Raw genomic sequence first — 23,381 nt, 5'->3', positions numbered from 1 at the left:
CTTCGACGAGCGATCTACTCCAAGTTTTGAAGCAAGAGTGGGCGAAAATCCCACAATCTAAAATTGACGAGATGATTCTCACGATGCTTCAAAGGATCAACGAACTCCACGAAGCGAAAGGAAGATCTACTAGATACCAATTAAATTATAAATATATCAATTCATGTAAATATGACTGAAAATTTCATTTATTCTGAAAAGGTGATGTCTATTTACTTGTGACCACGCTGTGTAGATCAGAACACCTTGAAAAAGTTAGATTTTTTTTCTCTCTTTCTTCTCCTTCCAATACAAGAAGCATAAATGTAAAATAGACAATAACACCTTGAAATGGTAAGAATATTTCTCTCCGCCTTCCAGTATAAGAATAATATATGTAAAATTGATCAAAACATCTTGAAAAATAATGATTTTTTTCGCTTTTTTCCAGAACATGAAGAATAAATTAATAACAGATTAGAATAACCTGAAAAAATAAGTTTTTGTCTTGATCCAGTACTAGCGGAATAAATAAAGGAGAGAACACAACACTTTAAAAAATAAAGACAATTTTTTATCCTCTCATCTCTTTCCAATACTAAATAATAAATTAACAACAAATCCGAACAACCTAAAAAGTCAAATTTTCACCTCTACTTCCAGTATTAGAAGAATAAATCAGAATACTCTGAAAATTGTGATGTTTTTTTCTATCTTTCGACAAGAACAAGAAGTAAAGAATCGATCAAGTCATATTTAAAGGAAAAGGTTTTTCGACTCATACTGTAACTAGAAAAATAAGAATCTCAAAATGTTACTTAAACAAAATCTGTTTCTTATCAAATATTATATTATCTAACACTACACTACTTATATAGAATGTGTATTAATTTTGGGGATTTTTAAAATTAAAACGCACTCATTAAAATTGTGGTGTGATTTTTTTTTGCATTTTTATTCAGTGTATTGATATCGAGTAATTCCTGGAAAAACGTTCTGTATTAAAACATTTATATTTTCAACCATTCACGGTGTTAGCCAAAATGTTGTTTTTTTTTTTACTGTATGTCATATTCTTTACACACCTTTGAACCAATACCTTGTACTTTTCGTATAGTTCTTCCGCCATCAGAGGATGGGGAGCTGGAGATAAAGTGAATTTCTGCGTCAGGAAAGTCCTCACTTGCGTTGGCAAATGGTGTTTTTATAAATCCTAAACCTTCGCAGCCCCCTAAGATGGTCAGAGGACCTGCAAACGGAAAATTATCGTTTTTAGAGAGAGGAAGAAACCTTTAATTTCTAAAAGATCAATTTTGATAAAATACTGTATATAAATAAATTATTCCTTATTATTTAGTAAACCCTAATCAAGCTTAACATAAGCATTGAAATACGTATAAAGTTGTGCAATGTACGACTTCTATCATGTGGAAAACTAACTCTTAGTTATGTGAAAAGTTTGGCATCGGACATGATAACAACCTTCTGATTTTATTGATTAACACGTACAGCAATGAATAACAACACTATTAGGGTAATGCGAAACAACACCCTTACAGCAATGATTAACAACACTCTTAGGGTAATGCGAAACAACACCCTTACAGCAATGATTAACAACACTCTTAAGGTAATGCGAAACAACACCCTTACAGCAATGATTAACAACCCTCTTACAGCAATGAGTAACAACATTATTACAGGAATGAAAAACAACGCTATTATAGCAATGGATAACAATACCCTTACAGGAATGAGTGATAACGCTCTTACAGGAACCAGTAACAACACTCTTACATGAATGAGTAACAACACTCTTACAGGAATGATTAACAACACTCTTACAGGAATGATTAACAACCCTCTTACATGAATGAGTAACAACACTCTTACAGGAATGAGTAATAACACTCTTACAGCATTGAATAACAACACTCTTACAGTAATGAGTAACAACACTCTTATAACAATAAAAAACAACACTCTTACAGTAATGAGTAACAACACTCTTATAACAATAAGAAACAACACTCTTACAGCAATGAGTAACAACACTCTTACAGGAATGAGAAACAACACTCTTACAGCAATGAGAAAAAACATTATTACAGGAATGAGTAACATCACTTTTACAGGAATGAGTAACAACACTCTTACAGCAATAAGAAACAACACTCTTACAGGAATGAGTAATAACACTCTTACAGCAATAAGAAACAACAGTATTATAGGATTGAGTAACAACACTCTTAAAGCAATGAGAAACAACACTCTTACAGTAATGAAAAACAACGCTTTTGCAGCAAAGAGAAACAACACTCTTACAGTAATAGATAACAATACCCTTACAGGAATTAGTAACAACGCTCTTACAGGAATGAGAAACAACACTCTTACAGCAATAAGAAACAACATTCTTACAGGAATGAGTAATAACACTTACGGCAACGAGAAACAATACTATTACAGAAATGAGTAACAACACTCTTACAGTAATAGATAACAATACCCTTACAGGAATTAGTAACAACGCTCTTACAGGAATGAGAAACAATACTCTTACAGCAATAAGAAACAACATTCTTACAGGAATGAGTAATAACACTTACGGCAACGAGAAACAATACTATTACAGAAATGAGTAACAACACTCTTACAGTAATAGATAACAATACCCTTACAGTAAGGAGTAACAATATTCTTACAGCAATGAGTAACAACACTCTTACAGTAAGGAGTAACAACACTGTTGTCGAACATTCGAAGCACAGCTGTTGCTGCTTGATATAGAGCAACGACTAAGCGAAATAGCTCATCCAAAATAGAATGCTATTTATGCTTATTCACAATTCTTTTAAAATTTACTACACACTATGTTTGTTGAATTTCAGGCTTCGAGTCAACTGTTTACGTAGACTGTTCCACAGATATAGTAACGCAAGAAGCTAAACAGATTCACAATGTTTTGATTACGTGCTCCAAAAATAAAATAACTAAAAATGCATACACTCACTTGCGCTCTTTCAAATTATGGATTGTATAATAAACATGACTACTTGCTCTTGTACTAACCGCACACCTAGAATTTTTATTTAAGCGGAATAGTTGGCACATTTTTGGAACGTGTGACGGATTTGTTATTCTATATTTATTTTAATATTGATGTTTGCTTAAATTAAATTTAAAATTAGAAATGTTAAATATGTATTGCGAAACTCCCACCTATTCTCTAAAATTGTAGAATATTCTCGAGTGTAAGAATCAACAATACATATGTGTGTACGTAAACGCCAGTGTACCTTTGTATTGTTACGTAATCTGAATTTTCGAGAAACTCTCCACACGCCTATAAATATAACCAACGCTACGCGCCTAAAAACAGTATCTAATAGTAGTTTGCTATAGTTGGTTTGCTATAAACTTTGGAAGCTATAACTGTGATTATTATAACGCTTATTAATCGGGAAACTTAAGATATTTGACCAGGAACGTTTATAAATTTCGAATATTATAAACAATTTAACTTCAGTGGATTCACATCTGACATTAGCACTTTTACGAAAACATTACCTAACGTCATTGGTGGAAACTCGACCTGTAATCGGCGTGTGATCAGCGAGAACTACAGGGCTACCTAGCTCCCTGTTAAGTGAATTATACCTACGCCAACTCGAAATTAACTCGTTCATCGTCAACCCTCGAAAAGATATCAAGGAAGTTCCAGACTAGAAAGAAGACTTTATATTTCTTGTAAGTTCGTGAAACTTTTGTATATAAATTATTGTTTGTAATAACTATTTGTAATAACTGTTATTGTCAAATGTATTGTTGTTTGCATATTAAAACATGTTTGGATTACAAAAAGAAAACTGTGTGTATCAGTCTTGTTGGCAAATATCACAAATTGGATATATATCGGCATTTATTTAATTATTAAATTTAAATTATCATTTAGCTCGATTTCAGAAAGTAGAATTCTGTCTTTTATAAGACAGAGAATTCTTTTCAGAATAGTTTTAATTCAAAAGTTCAACAGCGACGTCTTATGTTTGGTATATAATTCTATTTAATTTAATATCTGGCAGCTCAACTACATAGTTATAACAAAAAAGCAGTTTACAGGCTGAAGTACGACGTTAAAATATAAGATTACATTAACCTACAAACTTTGCAGCTCTCAGGAGAAAAGAAGTGAAAAAGAAGCATCCACCATCTCACAACTGTCTACAAGCAGTGGAAGGTGATACAAGTGTTGGACGTTGTGGAATTGAGCACCTATATCTTACTCTCTTATAATTTTTATATTTTTAGTCGCGGCATGGCGGCTCATAGAATGGCTCTGTGTTTTTCTTTTTTTATTGTTTTTTATTTTCAAGTGCAAACGTTTAGCCCATAGCTCCGTCATCTCTTGACCGATTTGACATCTAATTACAGTTTTGGACTCAGGAGGTCAAACCCTTTCGATTGATATATTTAACCACGTCCAAGGCCTCGTAGATTAATTTACTCTAATCCTGCCTAAAATAATTTCAAGTGCCGCGGCTACTGAGGATTCCCTCTTGTTTTTTTTATCTACTCTCAAATTATTTCTTTACACATGCGAGGTTTTGTGAACGGAAGTTAAAACTGATGGACAATATGCCCAACCGTTATGTGGGTTCTACTACTGCAGTCACTTCTCAAAATATCTTATACCCAACATTGTTGGCTCTGCTTTGGTGATTTTGTTTTGTTGTGCAGCGTTTTTGTTTAAGGCTTGTTTTGTGCTGTAAATGTTTTATCTCATTATAGGTTTAGACTTGCTGTTTGTAATGATATCCTAATATAGGTTTATCATAAATCTTCACAGCACGAAAGAAATGCCGTTTTCAAGAGAAGTTTTGTGCATTAGGCTTTATTTCCTCTAGAGTAGACTTACTTATATTTAACACATTCTCGTCCAATCTTATTGTTTGAACTTTTAACGATATAAATATTCAAGTAATCTTTAATAAAAATGTTTCTAAATTTTATACAAACATTCAATTACTGCTTGGTTAAATATATTTCTTGACTTTAAGGCTAAAGACGCATCCGACGAACATTTATAAATAGCATAAATCCAAGTTGTTTCTTCGGTTTTAACTTTATTAATTCTAATATTGAAAACTTTTAACTGTATTTGGTTTTTCGTTGAATATCTGATAGATATATTATTTAATTGTACGCACTAGTAAAAGGGGTAAAACGAGGACAACCTAACACGTCTGCTGAAAATGTGGGAAGAGGTAAGCTGTACTAGAATGTTATTGTGATTCCTTTTTCATATGTATGTCTATAAATACACACATGTATGTTTATTTGAATATTATATATTTATACACACATGTAGGTTTATTTGAATATTATATATTTATACACACATGTAGGTTTATTTGAATATTATATATTTATACACACAAGTATGTTTATTTGAATTTTATATATTTATACACACATGTATGTTTATTTGAATATTATATATTCATACACACATGTAGGTTTATTTGAATATTATATATTTATACACACATGTAGGTTTATTTGAATATTATATATTTATAAACACATGTAGGTTTATTTGAATATTATATATTTATACACACGTATGTTTATTTGAATATTATATATTCATACACACATGTATGTTTATTTGAATATCATATATTTATACACACAAGTATGTTTATTTGAATATTATATATTTATACACACATGTAGGTTTATTTGAATATTATATATTTATAAACACAAGTATGTGTATTTGAATTATGTATATTCATACACACATGTATGTTTATTTAAATTGTATAAATTATACACATAGACATGTGTATTTAAACTGTATAAATTATACACAGGTTTGTGTATTTGAATTATATATACTTATACACATAGGTATGTGTATTTGAATTATATATTTTAATACATACAGGTTTGTGTATTTGATTTATATATATTAATACATACAGGTTTGTGTATTTGAATTATATATATATACTAATACACATAGGTATGTGTATTTAAATTATATATATTTATACACACATGTATGTTTATTTGATTTATATATATTTATATGTTGTAATGAAACGACAACCACAATTGTATAAAATTTGTCTATGACGACACTTACCTCCGCCTCTGAGCAAAAAGTCATGAATCAGGTATGACTTTTTATAACGTGGCAGTATGATTGAGTAAGGTTTATCAATTAAGAAGTGCACTCCTGCTGAACCCACATGATCCTGGAGATTTAACCCGACCGGCAAGTCAGCAATTACCGGTAACTGTACATATATATAGAAAAGAAAGAATCGGGAAAACCCAATCAAAAATAGAAAAAACCAACATATACATGTTAAGTGGGATTATGGAAGGCGTTAACGAACATGGTTTTAATAAGAACGAAACGTATCAGTTAACATTTCCAGGTTCGTTAACTCCTTCTATACTCCTACTTAATATGTAGAAAGAATAAAACGTATCAGAAAATGTTTAATGTGATTCCGCTAAGAACAAGGTATCGTGAAATATTTCCTGGGATTGTGAAAAGAGAAAATATATAATAAATTCTTAATTTGATTTATTAAAAAACAACAGAATATAATACCTGGAAATGATATCAAAAGCAATTAACAATGATTTATAAATTTGGAAAATGGGTATGACGGGAATTAATAAGGATTTATAAATTGGGACAGTGAATATGACTGGAATTAATAAGGATTTATAAATTTGGACAGTGAGTATGACGGGAATTAATAAGGATTTATAAATTGAGACAGTGAGTATGACGGGAATTAATAAGGATTTATAAATTTGGGACAGTAAGTATGACGGGAATTAATAAGGATTTATAAATTTGGACAGTGAGTATGACGGGAATTAATAAGGATTTATAAATTTGGACAGTGAGTATGACTGGAATTAATAAGGATTTATAAATTTGGACAGTGAGTATGACGGGAATTAATAAGGATTTATAAATTTGGACAGTGAGTATGACGGGAATTAATAAGGATCTATAAATTTGGACAGTGAGTATGATGGGAATTAGCGAGGGTTGATAAACTGGGACAACGGGTAGATAATGTATGCAACCTGACATTAAAGAAACAAAATTCCATATACAGAAACAACTTAACAGGACTACAAAGAGAGATCTTTAATAACATATTTTTACGAAACTACACGGATTAAACTAAACTATTTATAAGTTGTAAAAAGAAAAGCTTATTGAAACACTTCTTGTAATCTAAAGAACGAACAATACGTAAATAAAATACAAATTGGGTTAAAATTTTTCTAGATATGTTAACAAATTAAATGACAATACACACCAGAGAAATGCTCAGTTCAACTGCTTCTAACAATTGATAACAGCCATTCTGTAACAGAATCATTACAGACTACTTCTAAATGGAAAAAATTAAAATAAACACATTGATTTCGTCATCACGTATCCTTAGTTACTTAATATAATTATTACTGGGCTTATGGAGGATTTTTAACGATATAAATGGTTTCAGTTTTTGAGAGTCTGAATGCATCGTTAGGGTTTTCTAATGATAAGTGAATTGTTCTACTTACGAACTCTTAACTTTTATGTCTTAGCTATTGACATGACTGTGATATTGTTCTCTACCTGATAGTATAATTAAGCTTTGTTTAGACAGCGGTATTTGATTCTGTAATATTATATGACCTTATTCAACTTTTCAGCCAGGTATTTGTAACGTCAACTGTCTTTTAATACTCTATAGTTTGTTTGTTTTTAACCGCGAAGCTATACAATGGGTTATACTCACTGAGCCCACCAATGTTTAGCGTTATAAGCCCAAAGGTAACTTAACACTAATTTATAATATATACTTATAAATATCATATTTTTAGAAAAAAATGGGATTTAAACAAAGGTAATGGAATTATCTCATTCTACCCAATGGTTGTTATCAGATTTCATGTATAGTTAGGCCTAGAAAGAAATGGCCAAGAAATTATTTTCTCTTACGCCAAGACTTTCTAAGTGGTTTCGAACTCCTATGCCAGACAACATGAGTAGTTGAGGAGTGTTTATGGCTCCAGCTGCCAGGACGATTTCTCTTCTTGCAAACACTGTTCTTGACAGTCCTTCGTAATCAAACTGGACAGCTCGTGCACGCCTCTTATTGTCAATATAAATCTGCATAAAATCAATAAATATATTATAATAAATGGTTTTCATGCGGTGAGGCATAAAATAAATGTTTATTAGCAAACATTGCTGGCAGTAAAAATGGTTGTATTGAGGACAAGTGCATGTGTTACAAGATGTGGGTGGCAAATAAACCTAGCTAAATCAAACTTTATCACTTTACCTACTGATAAACATAACGTTGTTACATAATCATCGAAATATACTTTTCGTCTTAGGAATCATCTTAATTATAGCTTCGATTTAACTGGAATTTAATCTTTAAAAACTCTCAAATTTAGACTACCTGCCTCTTTGGAAACAGGTATTAACTTTTAAGCCTTCAATTACTCAATCCAAATTGACTTACCTTTGTTACATGGGCGTTAATTAAAACTTTTAAATTAGGCCTGTCCATGATGTCTTGTAGGTAAGCCTTAGAAGTGCTGCATCTCGCGCCGTTTCGCACAGTTCCTTGGGGAACAGTGAAGCCTAATGTAAAAAAAAACATTTAATTTCGCTATCAGTCTCGTATAAAGTAAACATATCCCGAAACCTAATATGCAGTAAACTCTTTATTGACATAACAATCAATCAGTCTCATTCTAATTAATCAGTTTTGTTCTAAAGTAAAAATATTTTAAAACCTCATCTACACTAAAACTGATTAATAAAAGTCTTTATTCACATAACAATCAATATCATTCTAACTGATCAGTCTCGTTTTAAAGTGAAACTATTTAAAATCTAAACTTCTAGTAAATTATTTGTTTGCGTTACACTCTACAAATCAGCTTCATTTTAAAGTAAATATATTTAAAATCCTTAAGTGCTTATCGCATGACAATCAGTAAATCGTATTCAAACTATTTAGATAATCACAAAGACTTGCAAACAAATCTTATTATAGATGTTTAGGAAAATTATTATTTTTAATTCCTCTCTCAAAAAATTAATGGTGCACTAGTCTAATTCAAAATATTTTGGAACTAACCTGATTGAATTGGGCCGTTGATATCAACGTTTGGGTAACCCAAAATTTTACCTGCCTCTACAAACCTGTGACCCAGGGGTGATATGTAAGCTGGTGTTTCGACCGTTAGAGGCCCTCCTCGGCCATGGTAACCTGTTAAGAAATGTACGCGAAAAAACTCCTGTCTACTTTGTGCTTAATAACAAACAACAACAACCTGTATACTTTAATTACTTATATATTTAGCTGATTATGTTATTGTGTTATTTTGACATTAGTAACAATTTATTATTTTTAAGAGAAAAAATAAACAACGGGGTTAACATAATTTATCGTGAGGTTTATTTTAAAAGAGCAACAATAATAAGAACTTTTAATGATAAACTTCAAAATTCGGAGTTCGATTTTTGCAGGTGGGCAAAGCAGTTCTGTGCTTAAGAAAAACAAACAGAACAGAGCAATAGTGGAATCTATCTTAGTTACGATTGTTCCAAAATTAATAATAGCTAAATCATTTGCAAAAGCTCATTATGCCAGAATAACTCAGATAAGGCTGAACAACATTGATCAAATAACCTTATTCCTTATTCTAAAAGTGGTGGTTGAGAAACAATGTTTTGGCACATTCACGACAACAGAAACGTCTCTTAATCACCATTAGTAAGTGTGATGGTAAAATATAGATGATGAAACCTTAACCTACAAAATCACCACGTGTTCTAATCAAAATAACCATTTAAGAGGGGATATAAATTGCGCTTCAGCTATTATTTTAATCCCCCTAAAAAAAAGAACATTGAAGTTCGGAGCGGTTTTTGAGATACGTGATTAGTGTAAGAATTTGACCCTTCCAATAATCGTACTTTCATCTATACGGGGCAAATATTCGGATTTTAATTTTGAATAAAAGAACTCCATGTGTAGAAACACGAACGTGACACACATCTGCTTACTTATCTTGATATCTCTTGCTAAACTGCATGTGTTTTTCACGATATCTGTACCTCAAACAAATACAGCTTCAAGATGTCAGCTCTCAACAGTTTAAGAAGTTTGATGTTGTTATTTTAAGTATTTAGGACGCGAAGACTAGAAATATATTTATGGGTCAAATAATCTATTTTTTTTTAGTATTTTATATTGGGGAATAAAACTTCTTTCCCCTCTCTTTCTGGTTATTTTGGTTTGGCCATAGCATAGGTCATAAACGTTGTTTGTCTTCGCTCAAGGATTACACAAAATCTTACTTGTCATAAACTTTGAAAGAATGTTAATGACACGTAATTTTCATAATTATCTTGTTGACACAAAATATGATAAGTATTTTTGTGAAACGACTTTTCTCATCGTTATTCATAATTCAAATTATTTATTTTCATTAATAAAGAAACTAAATATCCAACATACTTTGCTGGTTAATATTTGTTTATTTTGTTCCAAAAAAAAAAGAGAGAGAGAGAGAGAGAAAGAATACAAGGAAAAGCATACGTGAGAGGAAGGTAGCAAAAGCTGCTGTTGTCTTGGATACTGAAGATGGTGATTCAGTTTCTGGCCCAGTTTACACAGAAAATTTGGTTTGGTTTGGTTGTTTTTAAGCACAAAGCTATAGAAAGGGCTATCTTTCTTCTGCCCACGGTATTGGAAACCCAATTTTTAGCGTCGCAAGCTTGCAAAGATACAGAAAATAACATGCATCCCTAATCGAAAGAAGTCAACTTTGACAACCAGTTTGGATGTTGTATCAAAGTCTGTTTCAGTTTTGGTGCTTGTTTTGGACTATTTTAGGCCTCAAAATAAACGATACAAGAACGAAAAGTGAAAAATTAATAATACCAGGCTTGATGATGACAAAAGTAATTAGCACATAATAGGAATTTTGGACTGGGAAATCGCGAATTCATGCTTAATTAATGTTGTGTCAAACTCTTTAAAGCATCTATAACTTGTTTGTTTGTTTGTTGCACAACGTTACCACTAAACCTTATTTTGGAGCCAGTCCTTTTTAGATATGCTGTTTCATCGGTGAGTCAATCGTAAATAGACTTCGTGTGGTCCTTTTTAGACATTACGTGACGTGATAAAACTTCACGTACTTTTCGACAGCGAAAAGGACATTTTTGTTGATCCTTGAAGAAAAAATTGAAAAATGATCATTTGCTGAAAGTGATCGTTTTTTACATTTTGTTAAATATTCTTTCGAATTGTATAATGTTAAAATGGTTTATCGATGTGTAACATTGAACTGTTCAAATACTATCTCAACCGACAGTTACATTACTTTCTAAATGGCAACAATATTTTACAATTGATTAAATGGCAATAATGTATTACAACTGAACTGTTCAAATACTATCTCAACCGACAGTTACATTACTTTTTAAATGGCAACAATATATTACAACTGAACTGTTCAAATACTATCTCAACCGACAGTTACATTACTTTTTAAATGGCAACAATATATTACAACTGAACTGTTCAAATACTATCTCAACCGACAGTTACATTACTTTCTAAATGGCAACAATATTTTACAATTGATTAAATGGCAACAATATATTACAACTGAACTGTTCAAATACTATCTCAACCGACAGTCTTCATTACTTTCCAGATGTTCTGTTTATATGTTACTAAGCGTAAATCAACACAATGAGCTGTCTGTGCTGTATCCACCACAGGTATCGAAACCCGGTTTTTAGCGTTATAAGTCTTCCATCTTACCGGGCGGGGGGGGGGGCTTTATAAACGATTCGAAATGAAACGCAAAGCAAATTAAATATGTAAGTACATACGTATGTACATACGAAATAAAATCTTTGTTTATTCAGACAATCCTATTTTAGAGAAAGTTACTACATCAGTAAAGATTTTATAATGAACACAATGGAATACATATTGTTGCGTTAGCGAGGTCACGTGACTAGTGTCACGTCACCTGCTTTCTAGAACTATCCCGTTCCTTCGGGAGTGCTCTAGCATTTACTAGATTGGGGAGTGGTCTGGTATATATAAGATGGTCACGGCGTGACGTGACAATGTGTGTGTAGACAGTGAGTAATTGATCTGCAGTTAGAGAGTATTATTGAAGTTGAGCACGTTCGTTGTTATAGCGTTTGTTTTAGCGCGATTGTTGAAATTAAGTGTATCGTAAAGTTATATTCGGAAAGAATAAACCAGTTTTATTAAGTAAGGACTTGTGTCACTAAAGTTTCGTCGGAACGAAGTTACGGAAAATCAATTAACAAACGGAGACGTAACAATATCAATGAAGCTTGTAAATTTGAATCCTGATGCAGTTATCAACCATTCAAACCCGTACTGCTACTACTTGTGCTAATATTTACCAAATGTTAGATCTGTTACCACTAGGTCTCTGTATATAATAAACAAGATGATCATGTTGAAAAATTCATTACATATACAACCTAGCACCAGAAATAATTTCAAGTTCAGAGCAGCTTTCCTTACTGAATGACAGTTCAGCACCAGAATATACATTTTAGTTCGTCTTAATGTAATACTAGAATGAAAATTGTTACTGAGACGTTATAAAGATTTATATCGAGAATCAGACAAGTGGGAAGAGAAAGGTGATTCGCTAACCGACGTGACGCCAGACTACGTTTGTGCTGCCATATTTAAATAACGTCGTTTTCCCGCGACCAAACTGTAAGTTGATGAAAATGTCAAAAATATAAAAATAGGCGTAGATACATATACATTCGCTGGATGATATAATCCTTGTCGTTTTACTTAGTCATTCATGAAAAATGTAAAAGTAATTAGCTACAGGCAACTAATCTATGAAGCAACCATCAGCAACCATTTTACTATAGATTACTCTCTGACCATTTTTCTTTATTTTGTATGTTTGTTCCCTTACCATTGTACGCAATATCTGGATTTCTATTGTCCTCAGATTTCAAAAAATATGGAAACACGTCTTTCCAGCTCCAGCCATGTGCCCCTTGCTGGACCCAGTTGTCATAGTCTCGTGAATTGCCGCGTACGTATAACATGTAGTTAATCAAACTGGACCCACCCAAACCTTTGCCACGTGGCCAATGACTTCTCTGAAAAATTAAAGAAACAGATAGTGTTTCAATTAAAAATATATATTTATATGGGCTCGTATGATACCAATATGATTTTTTTAACATTCCATTTTTCAAAAACAAAACATCTTTATTTTTTTTTCCTTTCTCTGTAAACTAAAAATTGGTTCAAACAACCAACATTTGATATGTGTGTCAATTTTTAATTTCTAACAAACCTTTTAAGAGACAAATAAAAATACAAGACTACCATTCAAATGACAATTTCAAATACACATTTCTTTCGTTTTCACCTTGTCTTCTTCAAACATACGCACCAGAAGTACAACATCTGAAGATAAAACCGAATGTTTCATAACTCAAGTAAATAAGTTAAAGGCACTGGAAGATACATGCGTCTTATGCATCTGTGAACTAAATAATCAGATAATGGACATCTGGGGGATCATGTACACTTGTCCTACAGCTGAAAGTGCGGAGTGTGTTCAGGGGCATCACATTTCTAGCCTTGGACTCTTCGAGTCGACTCTCGACAAGCTAACCACTACGTTTCACTCGACCAAATAAGTTAAAGAAGCAAAACAGCAAGAAAATTTGCCCATTGGAAAAAATCCAGTTAATTTCAATAACATATATGTATTCTATAGTCTGGCCCTGGTAACACATCATCTTTTCAACCTTGTGAAAAGATTTTCAATCAGAATTGTTCATCAATTCTGTTATTTTATTTTCTGTATGTTGTAGCTGCTGGTGGGCGAGCACGTAACCTCAACAAATAAAACTTGTTAAGCCTAAATCGCTGCGGCAAGAATAACAACATTTAGAAACAGTCGTAATATAATTTGATATGACATACAGTTTTTGTCAAAATTTGATATGATATACAGTTGTTGTCAAAATTTGATATGATATACAGTTGTTGTCAAAATTTTTGTTGTTTCCAAAACTGGAAAATATCCAGTTTTCTGTTGGACAATTTTATTTTAGTTTGTTTGTAATTAAGCATAAAGCTACACAATGGGCTATCTGTGCTCTGCCCACCACGCGTATCGAAACCCGGATTCTAGCGTTGAAATCCGAAGACATACCGCTGTGCCACTGAGGGGGGCCTTTATTTTGGTAATGTAATTCTTTTGATCTTTTGAATTTAAAACCCCATTTTGTTCGAACGTTCGCGTTGGTTGTTGTTTTTAGTGCAAGACTACACAGTAGGCTATCTGCGATCTGTCCACCGTGGGTAATCGAACCCTATATTTTAGTGTTGTAAGTCTGTAAATTTACCGCTGCCCCCCCCCCCCCCGGTGAACCGTAAGAATGATTAGCGTTTTCCCTCTGAAATATAAAGCAAAAACAAAACAGTATTGTTATATTGGTAATGTTCGACTTTTCTAGAACTTGTCAAGAAACGACCATTCTCATGACTAATACTCTATATGATCGCTAAGGTCTAATTAATAATTAATAACTTAGGTAACCATTTAGGCTACCATGAAAAAAGACTGCTCTCCGATCGTCACAACTTTACCATTAGTATTTGCGAAGAAGGATGTTTAAGATTTATAAATCACTTGGTTAAAACTAAAACACGTCTACCGTCTTCTTAGAAAAAGTTATTACAAACGTATTGAAAACAAATGTGAAATAAATCATGCATCTACGTAATGCAAACTTATAAACCTAGGATAAAAACTCCAGTATGAAAGTGGTAAAACGAATCCTGGTACTAGAGGTACCTACACAAGAGGGGACCATACAGCGGTGGAGATACATATTTTATCTGATAATATTCCTACCACTGTGTGAAATGTGTTTCCGTGAGAGGTATTTAAAATGGTGGTGATATTATCTGATAAAATGTGCATCCCCATAATTGTGTGTGCTCATGCTATGCAGATACCTCGTCCGTTTGGACAGGTTTTTACCATTTTTATACTGTAGTTAGTGCCCTAGGTTTAACTGTCTGTACTATACCTGAGACATTATTTATTTTTGGTTTACAGTTTTATAAAACAAAAAAACACATAACACTCATTTTCTTCTGAATGTTTGTTTGAATTTATACACAAAGCTACATAATGGGCTATCTGTGCTCTGCCCACCACGGGTATCGAATGTTGGAAGTAATATAATTATATATATATATAATAATTTTATATATATAAAACACTCATCAAAACCTTCCCCATATATATAATAAGTAAATATATAGAATTTGTTTGTAGTTAAGCACAAAGCTACACAAAAGGGCTATCTATACTCTGCCCACCACGGGTATCGAAACCCGGTTTCTAGCGTTGTAAATCCGCAGACATACCGCTATGCAACTGGGGGGCAAGATATAGAAAAATAAATATGTATATATTTGTACACGCTACACGAAAATGCTCTGGTTTTGACAATTACTAGTACGAGAATTTTCCAAAGTTTTAAAGACATAAGTTTGACATACTGAGCTTTTAAAACCCGTATGATGCTATGAAAATATTATATATATATATATATCTCTATACGTATATTGTTTAGTGTCCATAATCATAATATATTAATTAGTTAAAAACATTCATTATATCGAACACAGAAGAGATTTGTTGATTAGGTTATGAATTACTTGACTTCAACATTATCTGCCATAAAGTGCGCCCTCCCCGGTAAGCTTGAAGGCTTTTATTGTTTAAATTCGGTGTTCGACTTATGTGTTATACAGGTCGCAGATAGCCCATCGTGCAGCTTCGCACCTGAAACAAACAAAAAATCATAAAGTGCTAAAATAAAGGAACAAGCCAAACTTTTCGTCGGTGTAGTCTCAATGCTATTACAATCTGATTGGCCAATGCTTCTTACAAATCATAAATGATTTCATTTTCGGTATGTGTGCTGAGCACAAAGCTATACATTGTATTACTTACGCTGGGGAATAGAAACCCAGATTTTAGCGTTTGTAATTCCGTGAACTTACCTTTAACTCAACCATCAGGGAACAATTAAATTGTCTTTATTCACTAGATGTCTAAGGAAATGTAATAGGTTATCATTAGGAAAATAGGGGAATTTAAGCATTATTGTTTTAAATTCTAATTTAACAAATGAATAAAATCTGAAAGCGCCATCTGTAACTTAGACCTGGTCTTCTTGATATTCGAGATCCATGTCTTGTAAACAGATTTAAAGAGAAGTCAAACAAACGAAGTAAATGATCAATATATATAAATATTTTCAATCACTTTCTTCCCATTGAGTCAGCGTTAAGCTTACAGACTTACTATGCTAACATCCAGGGTTCGAGTCTCCGCAGTGGATAGAATGCAAATAGCCCGTCGTGTAGCTTTTAACTAAGAAAACGACATCGATTTGGAATAACTTACGTCCAAAAACAAATGAAAGAAGAGGCTTATCAAATTGGAAAACTTACTCGTTCCACTTGACCAAGGCAGGCAGTTTCCTGTGGCTCGGTTGTGTAACCCCAGTCAAAACTGGACTGTTGTAACTCACCCGCAAAAAGAGGAACTTCCGTCATAACGTCTGGCAAGCCCCCAGCTTCCAACAGCAGAACTTTTGTAAGGACATCTTCTGAGAGTCGGTTAGCCAACACCGCTCCTGCCGAACCTGCGCCAACTTTAGAAACAAAAGCGTAGTTAAGTACCTTTCATACAAAGATCACACAATGTATATAATTCCATTATATTTATCATGAGTTAACCCAATCTTTCATCTTTTATACAACAGTCACAATATGTATATATAGATTCATTAGTTCTAGTTTCGTAGTTTTTGGGTGAAAAAAACCGTTGCTGTTCGAGGATTGAAAAATCTTCCTTCGTTCCACATGCGATATATATGGTTTAAAAACTAGCGTAAAAAAGTACGTAAACATGTATATAGAAATAAATATAGAAACAATCATACACATACAAATTAAGTTGGTACACGTCAGCATGTCAGGCAGAGGAAGGAAGGGGAGGCAGAAGGAAAAACGAGACCATGAGTGACAAACCTCTGATTTCATTAAATCTATTCTATATTAACTTCATATTTCGGGTTTTTATACAACAATCATATGATGTATATATAAATTTTATTAGATGTATTCTATGCCTCCCAGTGGCACAGCGGTATGTCTGCGGACTTACAATGTCAGAATCCAGGTTTCGATACCCGTGGTGGGTAGAGCACAGATAGCCCATTGTGTAGCTTTGTGCTTAATTATAAACAAACAAACAAACAATGTATTCTATATTAACCCTATTCTTCCTCGTTTGGTTAGACACCTTTATACGACAGCCACGGAATTTACATATAAAGTTCTAGCAGATGTATTCTATATTAACAGGTCGTCAAAAACACTCACCGCCAACTTGTGGGCTACTCTAATCTAATAGTTGGATTTGATCGTCACTTTCGTAACGTATTCAAAGCCCCAAAAAATGCGGAATGCGGTTTCGTTTTGACAGCAAGAAGGCACAAACTATACAACGTCGGATCCACAGTCCGGCACGTTAACCACTGGTGACTAATATCTGATAACAAAGTCGGTTAGAAAAGGTTTAAGCTTTTATACTACACATTAAACTGCCCATTCATTTGAAATGCAATTACAATAAGGTATTTTTCTGAATGTGTAAACCTCAAGATAATGAAATTTAATTTGTATTTATACACAAGTTAATTTCATAATGTAAAACTCTTTTTAATCATTATCTATATTTGTATTTATGGCAAACCTATCGTCTTCCCTAATCTTAAACTACTGATCAGAGAAAGGGTTGGCAGTCAGTTTGTTTATTATGTTTGTTATGAATTTTGCGCAAAGCTACACGAAGGCTATGTGCGCTACTCGTCCCTAATTTAGCAGTGTAAGACTAGAGGGAAGGCAGCTAGTCATCATCACCCACCGCTACTTGGGCTACTCTTTTACCAACGAATAGTGGGATTGACCGTCATTTTATAAAGCCCCCACGGCTGAAAGGGCGAGCATGTTTGGAGATTCGAACCGGCGACCCTCAGATTGCGAGTCGAGCGCCCTAACCACTTGGCCATGCCGGGCCGTAGGCAGTTAGAGGCAGTCTCTAAGGAATTGACTGTCTTTCTTATAATGAACCCATGCTTAAAGTGAGGAAAATATTTAGTGGTATCCCACGGATTTGACACCCGGTTCGCCATATCCTAAATCCAGAACTCTACAACAGGGCTAACTCACGCCCTTTTTTGATAAGCAGAGAAATGTTTAAGGTAGAAAAGGTGAAAATTTGAAATGAAATATTTTGATTAAACCTCTACAGCTTTGACCATTCGGTTCACTTTGTCACGATTATTCTGTAATAGTTTCTAGTCTGAGACATTTAACTAGTTCGTTTACACAGGACATTTCGACTCAAAGTTACCCCACAACACGCTGTGTAACATTTCCGAGTTGCGGTAAGGAATATAAACCAAGAGAAACACTTGTATAAAAGCCATACTTCATCGAACAGTAATATTTGGATACTGAACTATTCTAACAACTGATGTTCTGATTCATTTCTACCTTGCTATTTTTAAACGAGTGCTGTGCGTGACCGAGTTGTTAGCCCCCTTACGCCCCAGGACCGTTATTTCTGAGGTCAAACGTTCGCGTCCCGTTGCTTCAAACATTCGTCACTCGCTTTGGGCACTTGGGTGTGTTATAAAAGTGACGGTCGAATCCCACTGTTCAAGTAAAGTAGCTCATAAATTGGCGGTGGGTGCTGTTGAATAGCTGCCTTCTTTCTAGTCTGTCAGTTCAAAATGAGGGGTGGCTAGCGTAGATAGCTCTAGTGCAGTTTTGCGTGAAGTTTCGAATCAAAAGAACAAAATGTGTAAACGATACTGACTGTTTAGAACATACTGGTGCGTTCACCAAGCATCGACTCTTCGTTAATGTATGCGACACAGTAAAATAGTATCAAGCACCGAGTCTTCGTTAATGTATGCGACACAGTAAAATAGTATCAAACACCGAGTCTTCGTTAATGTATGCGACACAGTAAAATGATACCAAGCACCGAGTCTTCATTAATGTATGCGACACAGTAAAATGGTACCAAGCATCGAATCTTCATTAATGTATGCGACACAGTAAAATAGTATCAAGCACCGAGTCTTCATTAATGTATGTGACACAGTAAAATAGTATTAAGCACCGAGTCTTCGTTAATGTATGCGACACAGTAAAATAGTATCAAGCACCGAGTCTTCGTTAATGTATGCGACACAGTAAAATAGTATCAAGCACCGAGTCTTCGTTAATGTATGCGACACAGTAAAATGATACCAAGCATCGAGTCTTCATTAATGTATGTGACACAGTAAAATGGTAACTTTGTCTGGAAGATTTATGTTTGAATGCTCATTTTTTATAAAATAATACCATTTATAAGAGTTTTTTTTAAAACTAACATAATGTTTCTCAAACTGAAATGACCAGACAATCTTTTTTTAAAAAACAAAATACTACGAACTCCCCGAAGAACCAAAACACGTTAAGAAGATAGAAACCTGGACTTAAACCATGTAAGCTACTTTTCCTAATTTGATTTAGTTTATTTTGTAAGACGCACACTAGTTATTCTTTAATAATTTCATAATTAAACATTTATCTGAAGAAACAAACAAACAAATAATGTTGTTCTGTTGAAGAAAAGTTGATATCAGGTTTTCTTTAAACATTAACAGAAGTGAGTTAAATATTAAATATTCGAATTAACTCAATGTCATAAAGATGTGTTTATCATCTTAGTGTGGAGATGTTGTGTAATCTTACACCCAGGCCTCCTTTTTTTAGGGGGGGGGTGTTAATTATTAATATTTATGTTAATTATTGGTAACGTGACGAGTGGTATAACATACAGAGAAGTCAAGACGAACTTTTGACAAATACTTATTTACATATAAGCCAGAAAACATGTGATATGGTGAAATCTAGCTTTCAAGATTTCAACTGAGCTGCTGATCAGGAATACTGCCCGTTATTTTACGTGCACTTAGATTAGATACTTCTCCATCTGGTGGTCTAAGCCTCAACTGTTCGCCTCTCTCGGCTCTTTCCTCATTGGTTCTGGTCGTTTCTTCTTCTGCCATTCTCAAACTCTCTCGTGATTTTACTCTTTAAATATCATTATGCTATACTCTTGTTTTCATGTCTGCCTTTCTAGTTACTGCTTCATATATTGAAGTTATATGCATTGCTTTGCCGGAACTATAGGGAAATATAGTTATAGCGGGTTTGGTTTGGTTTGAATTTCGCGCAAAGCTACTGTAAGGCAACCTGTGCTCCCACCTCTAATTTAGTAGTGATAAACTAGAGGGAAGGCAGCTAGTCAATATCATTCACCGCCAACTACTCTTTTGACCAACGAATAATGGAATTGACCGCCACATAATAATACCCACATGGCTGAAAGGGCGAACATGTTTGGTGAGGGATATTCGAACCCGTGGCCCGCAAACTGCCAGTCGAGTGCCCTAATCACCAGGCCTATTTATAACGGGGATTCCTTATCATTAGTGTCTTAATAAAGTGTAGCACCACCTCAAGCCTGAATAGCTGCTACTGCTCTACGAGACCAGGCCTATTTATAACGGGGATTCCTTATCATTACTGTCTTAATAAAGTGTAGCACCACCTCAAACCTGGATAGCTGCTACTGCTCTACGAGATAGACTCTCAGATGGGTCCCAAAAATTAACTGACACATGTCTCCATTGTTGTTTCAAAATCACGACCACTTAATGATGGCTGGAAGACGGAAGTCTTAACATCCGAAATAGTATCTTCTTTCTTCAGCTGGTTCAAAGATTTCTTCAAAAGGGCGCTAAGCGAGCCATTTCATGGAGTTTGTTTTATTTATGTATACTTTACGGCTGGGAGCATTATCCTTTAGTAACAATGCCTTGGCTCATTGAGCTAAAACTACATTATGGTATTTGTATATGTCCTCTTGATGCATGTGGGCACCTAGATGTACAAATATTATTCAAAGAAAGTCCTAATGCACAAAATTCAGCCAACACCACACCACACCCTTCCCTACCTCCCCCTGATAATACTTCAGAAATTGTCACCTGACTGGTATAATCCATAAAGTTTGTCCCTGTATTTACACTCATTGAGTGTACTTGATATAATTCGATGTATGAGACATGTCACGTATTGTTTGTTGTTGTTATGCACAAAGCTACATAATGGGCTACCCGTGTTCTGCCCACCACTGGTTTTAGCGTTATAAGTCCTGACTCTCACCGCTAAGCCACCGATGGGGGAGGCGGACATCACGTATTGAAGGGGGTGTCCAAATACTTCTGGCAAGACAATAACTATTCGTCATTCATATAATCCACAAAAAATTGGCTGGCGGAATTAATCTACACATAATGCAATCACAAAAAATAAGGTTTTTGAGAAATTTTGTTTCAATTAGGGTGCGTCTCAGATTAAAAACATAATCCAATTCGAACTCAAGCGTAAATATCCAAAACGTTTTACAAGGTAAAGTCCTGTAAGAACTAAAAGTATTAAACATACGTATATATATATATATAAAATCTGCAAGAAAAACACATTTTTATTTCTGGCTACCAGGAACATTACTGCTCCAAATACTCCAATAAAAGTTGGATCCTTAAAACCTAACACTAGCTTCACGAAGTTTGATATTTCTTTTTCGTTAAAAACAGATAAAGGAATAACATAGAATGCGAATCTGATACTGATATTGTATTTTCCCTTTCTTGCAAACTATTCAATTTTAAATTTAGTTTTCCGTATCACAGTTGCAATAAGTAAACGTACAAACAGTTGAGTTATAAAAATTCAATAATGTAAATAGTTTGAAAATGTTTTAAACAATATATATATATATATATGTGTCAAATAACAATGAGGTGAAGCCAAAGATAAAAACCCAAAACAAACACTGACGACTTGTAATGGAACCGATATTAGCGCTATTAGTTTTAATATTTCGTGTTCAGAGTCATACTGCTACAAGGTTGGAAAATGGAAGTTTTACTGAATGCTGTCTTTAACTTCACTCGTATGAAATATATGTTTTATATATACACACACACACACACATATATATAAGTAAACTTTATCTCCTGCTCTTTCAAAGTTTTTAACATATCCTTTCTAAAACAGTATTTGATATTCTTAACCTACGAAACACCCCCCCTCCCCCTTATGGAACACATGAACTAAATGACATTGTCAGATCCCCCAAAGTTTCAGGCACAACAACTATCCTTTATTTACAGCTGCTACCGGAAGGGGGGAGAGGAAAATACTTATGTAGGGAGTTTATTTGTTTTAGTTCAAAGCCACACAAAGGACCATCTGAGCTTCGTCCACCACCTCAGGGAAGAATCAAACCACAAATTTTAGTGTTGGAAGTGTATAAGATTTTACTGTTACTCCACGGAGGGTGAGTTATAGTATGGACAGATTTGAATTATAATTTTTTATACTGCTACGAGATAGAGAGTTTAGTGTGAGAAATGAAACATTGTGACAGGGTTCTCAACCTGAATTACTATTCTTAAACTTTATAGCATATTGTCTAGGAATATAGCAACGTAAGAAACAAAACATGTTTTACCTTTCTTAACACACTATAAATTAATTTTATGTGAAAATAACCCCAGTTATAATTTTTTTTAGAATTTTTATCCTTCTAAACAATTTTCATCATGAGTGGAACTTACTTATACCGTGAAATAATCATAGCAAAAATACAAAACAAGAACATAAAACTTTACCAAGTAAATTTTATTGGCACTTGGAATAAAGCGAAACGTCTGTTAGTAACGCCTCTTTGATTTAACGTTGAGGATTGTATATTTGTTTGGGCTATCTGTGCTCTGCCCACCACGGGTATCGAAACCCAGTTTCTAGCTTTGTAAGTCTGCAGACATACCGCTGTGGCACTGGGGAGCTAATGTTGAGAATTAGGATTTAACTTGTTGTTAAGATTGTTGTTCTTTCTACAACAGACGTGTGATGGGATATTACAAAACTAATTTCTCTACATAAGTTGTTCTTTCTACAACAGACGTGTGAATGGATGTTACAAAACTAATTTCTCTACATAAGTTGTTCTTTCTACAACAGACGTGTGAATGGATGTTACAAAACTAATTTCTCTACATAAGTTGTTCTTTCTACAAC

General features: G+C 33.8%; 1 protein-coding gene across 1 annotated transcript in view; it reads right to left on the bottom strand.

The window, feature by feature from the left end:
* LOC106459024 (glucose dehydrogenase [FAD, quinone]-like) overlaps positions 1-23,381 on the bottom strand; it is a 29,603-nt gene that overhangs the window by 5,217 nt on the left and 1,005 nt on the right. The window contains exons 2-8 of the mRNA XM_013918593.1: positions 16,614-16,816; positions 13,033-13,222; positions 9,168-9,299; positions 8,544-8,665; positions 8,012-8,182; positions 6,134-6,287; positions 1,065-1,228 (exon numbers count right to left, since the gene is read on the bottom strand). Of these exons, the coding sequence (XP_013774047.1) occupies positions 1,065-1,228; positions 6,134-6,287; positions 8,012-8,182; positions 8,544-8,665; positions 9,168-9,299; positions 13,033-13,222; positions 16,614-16,816 (1,136 nt within the window). The remainder of the gene's footprint in view (positions 1-1,064; positions 1,229-6,133; positions 6,288-8,011; positions 8,183-8,543; positions 8,666-9,167; positions 9,300-13,032; positions 13,223-16,613; positions 16,817-23,381) is intronic.

This window comes from Limulus polyphemus, unplaced genomic scaffold, assembly GCF_000517525.1.
Source record: "Limulus polyphemus unplaced genomic scaffold, Limulus_polyphemus-2.1.2 Scaffold548, whole genome shotgun sequence".
Lineage (NCBI taxonomy): Eukaryota > Metazoa > Arthropoda > Merostomata > Xiphosura > Limulidae > Limulus > Limulus polyphemus.
Note: the sequence above shows the minus strand (reverse complement) of the source record. Positions and strands in the feature narration are given on the sequence as shown.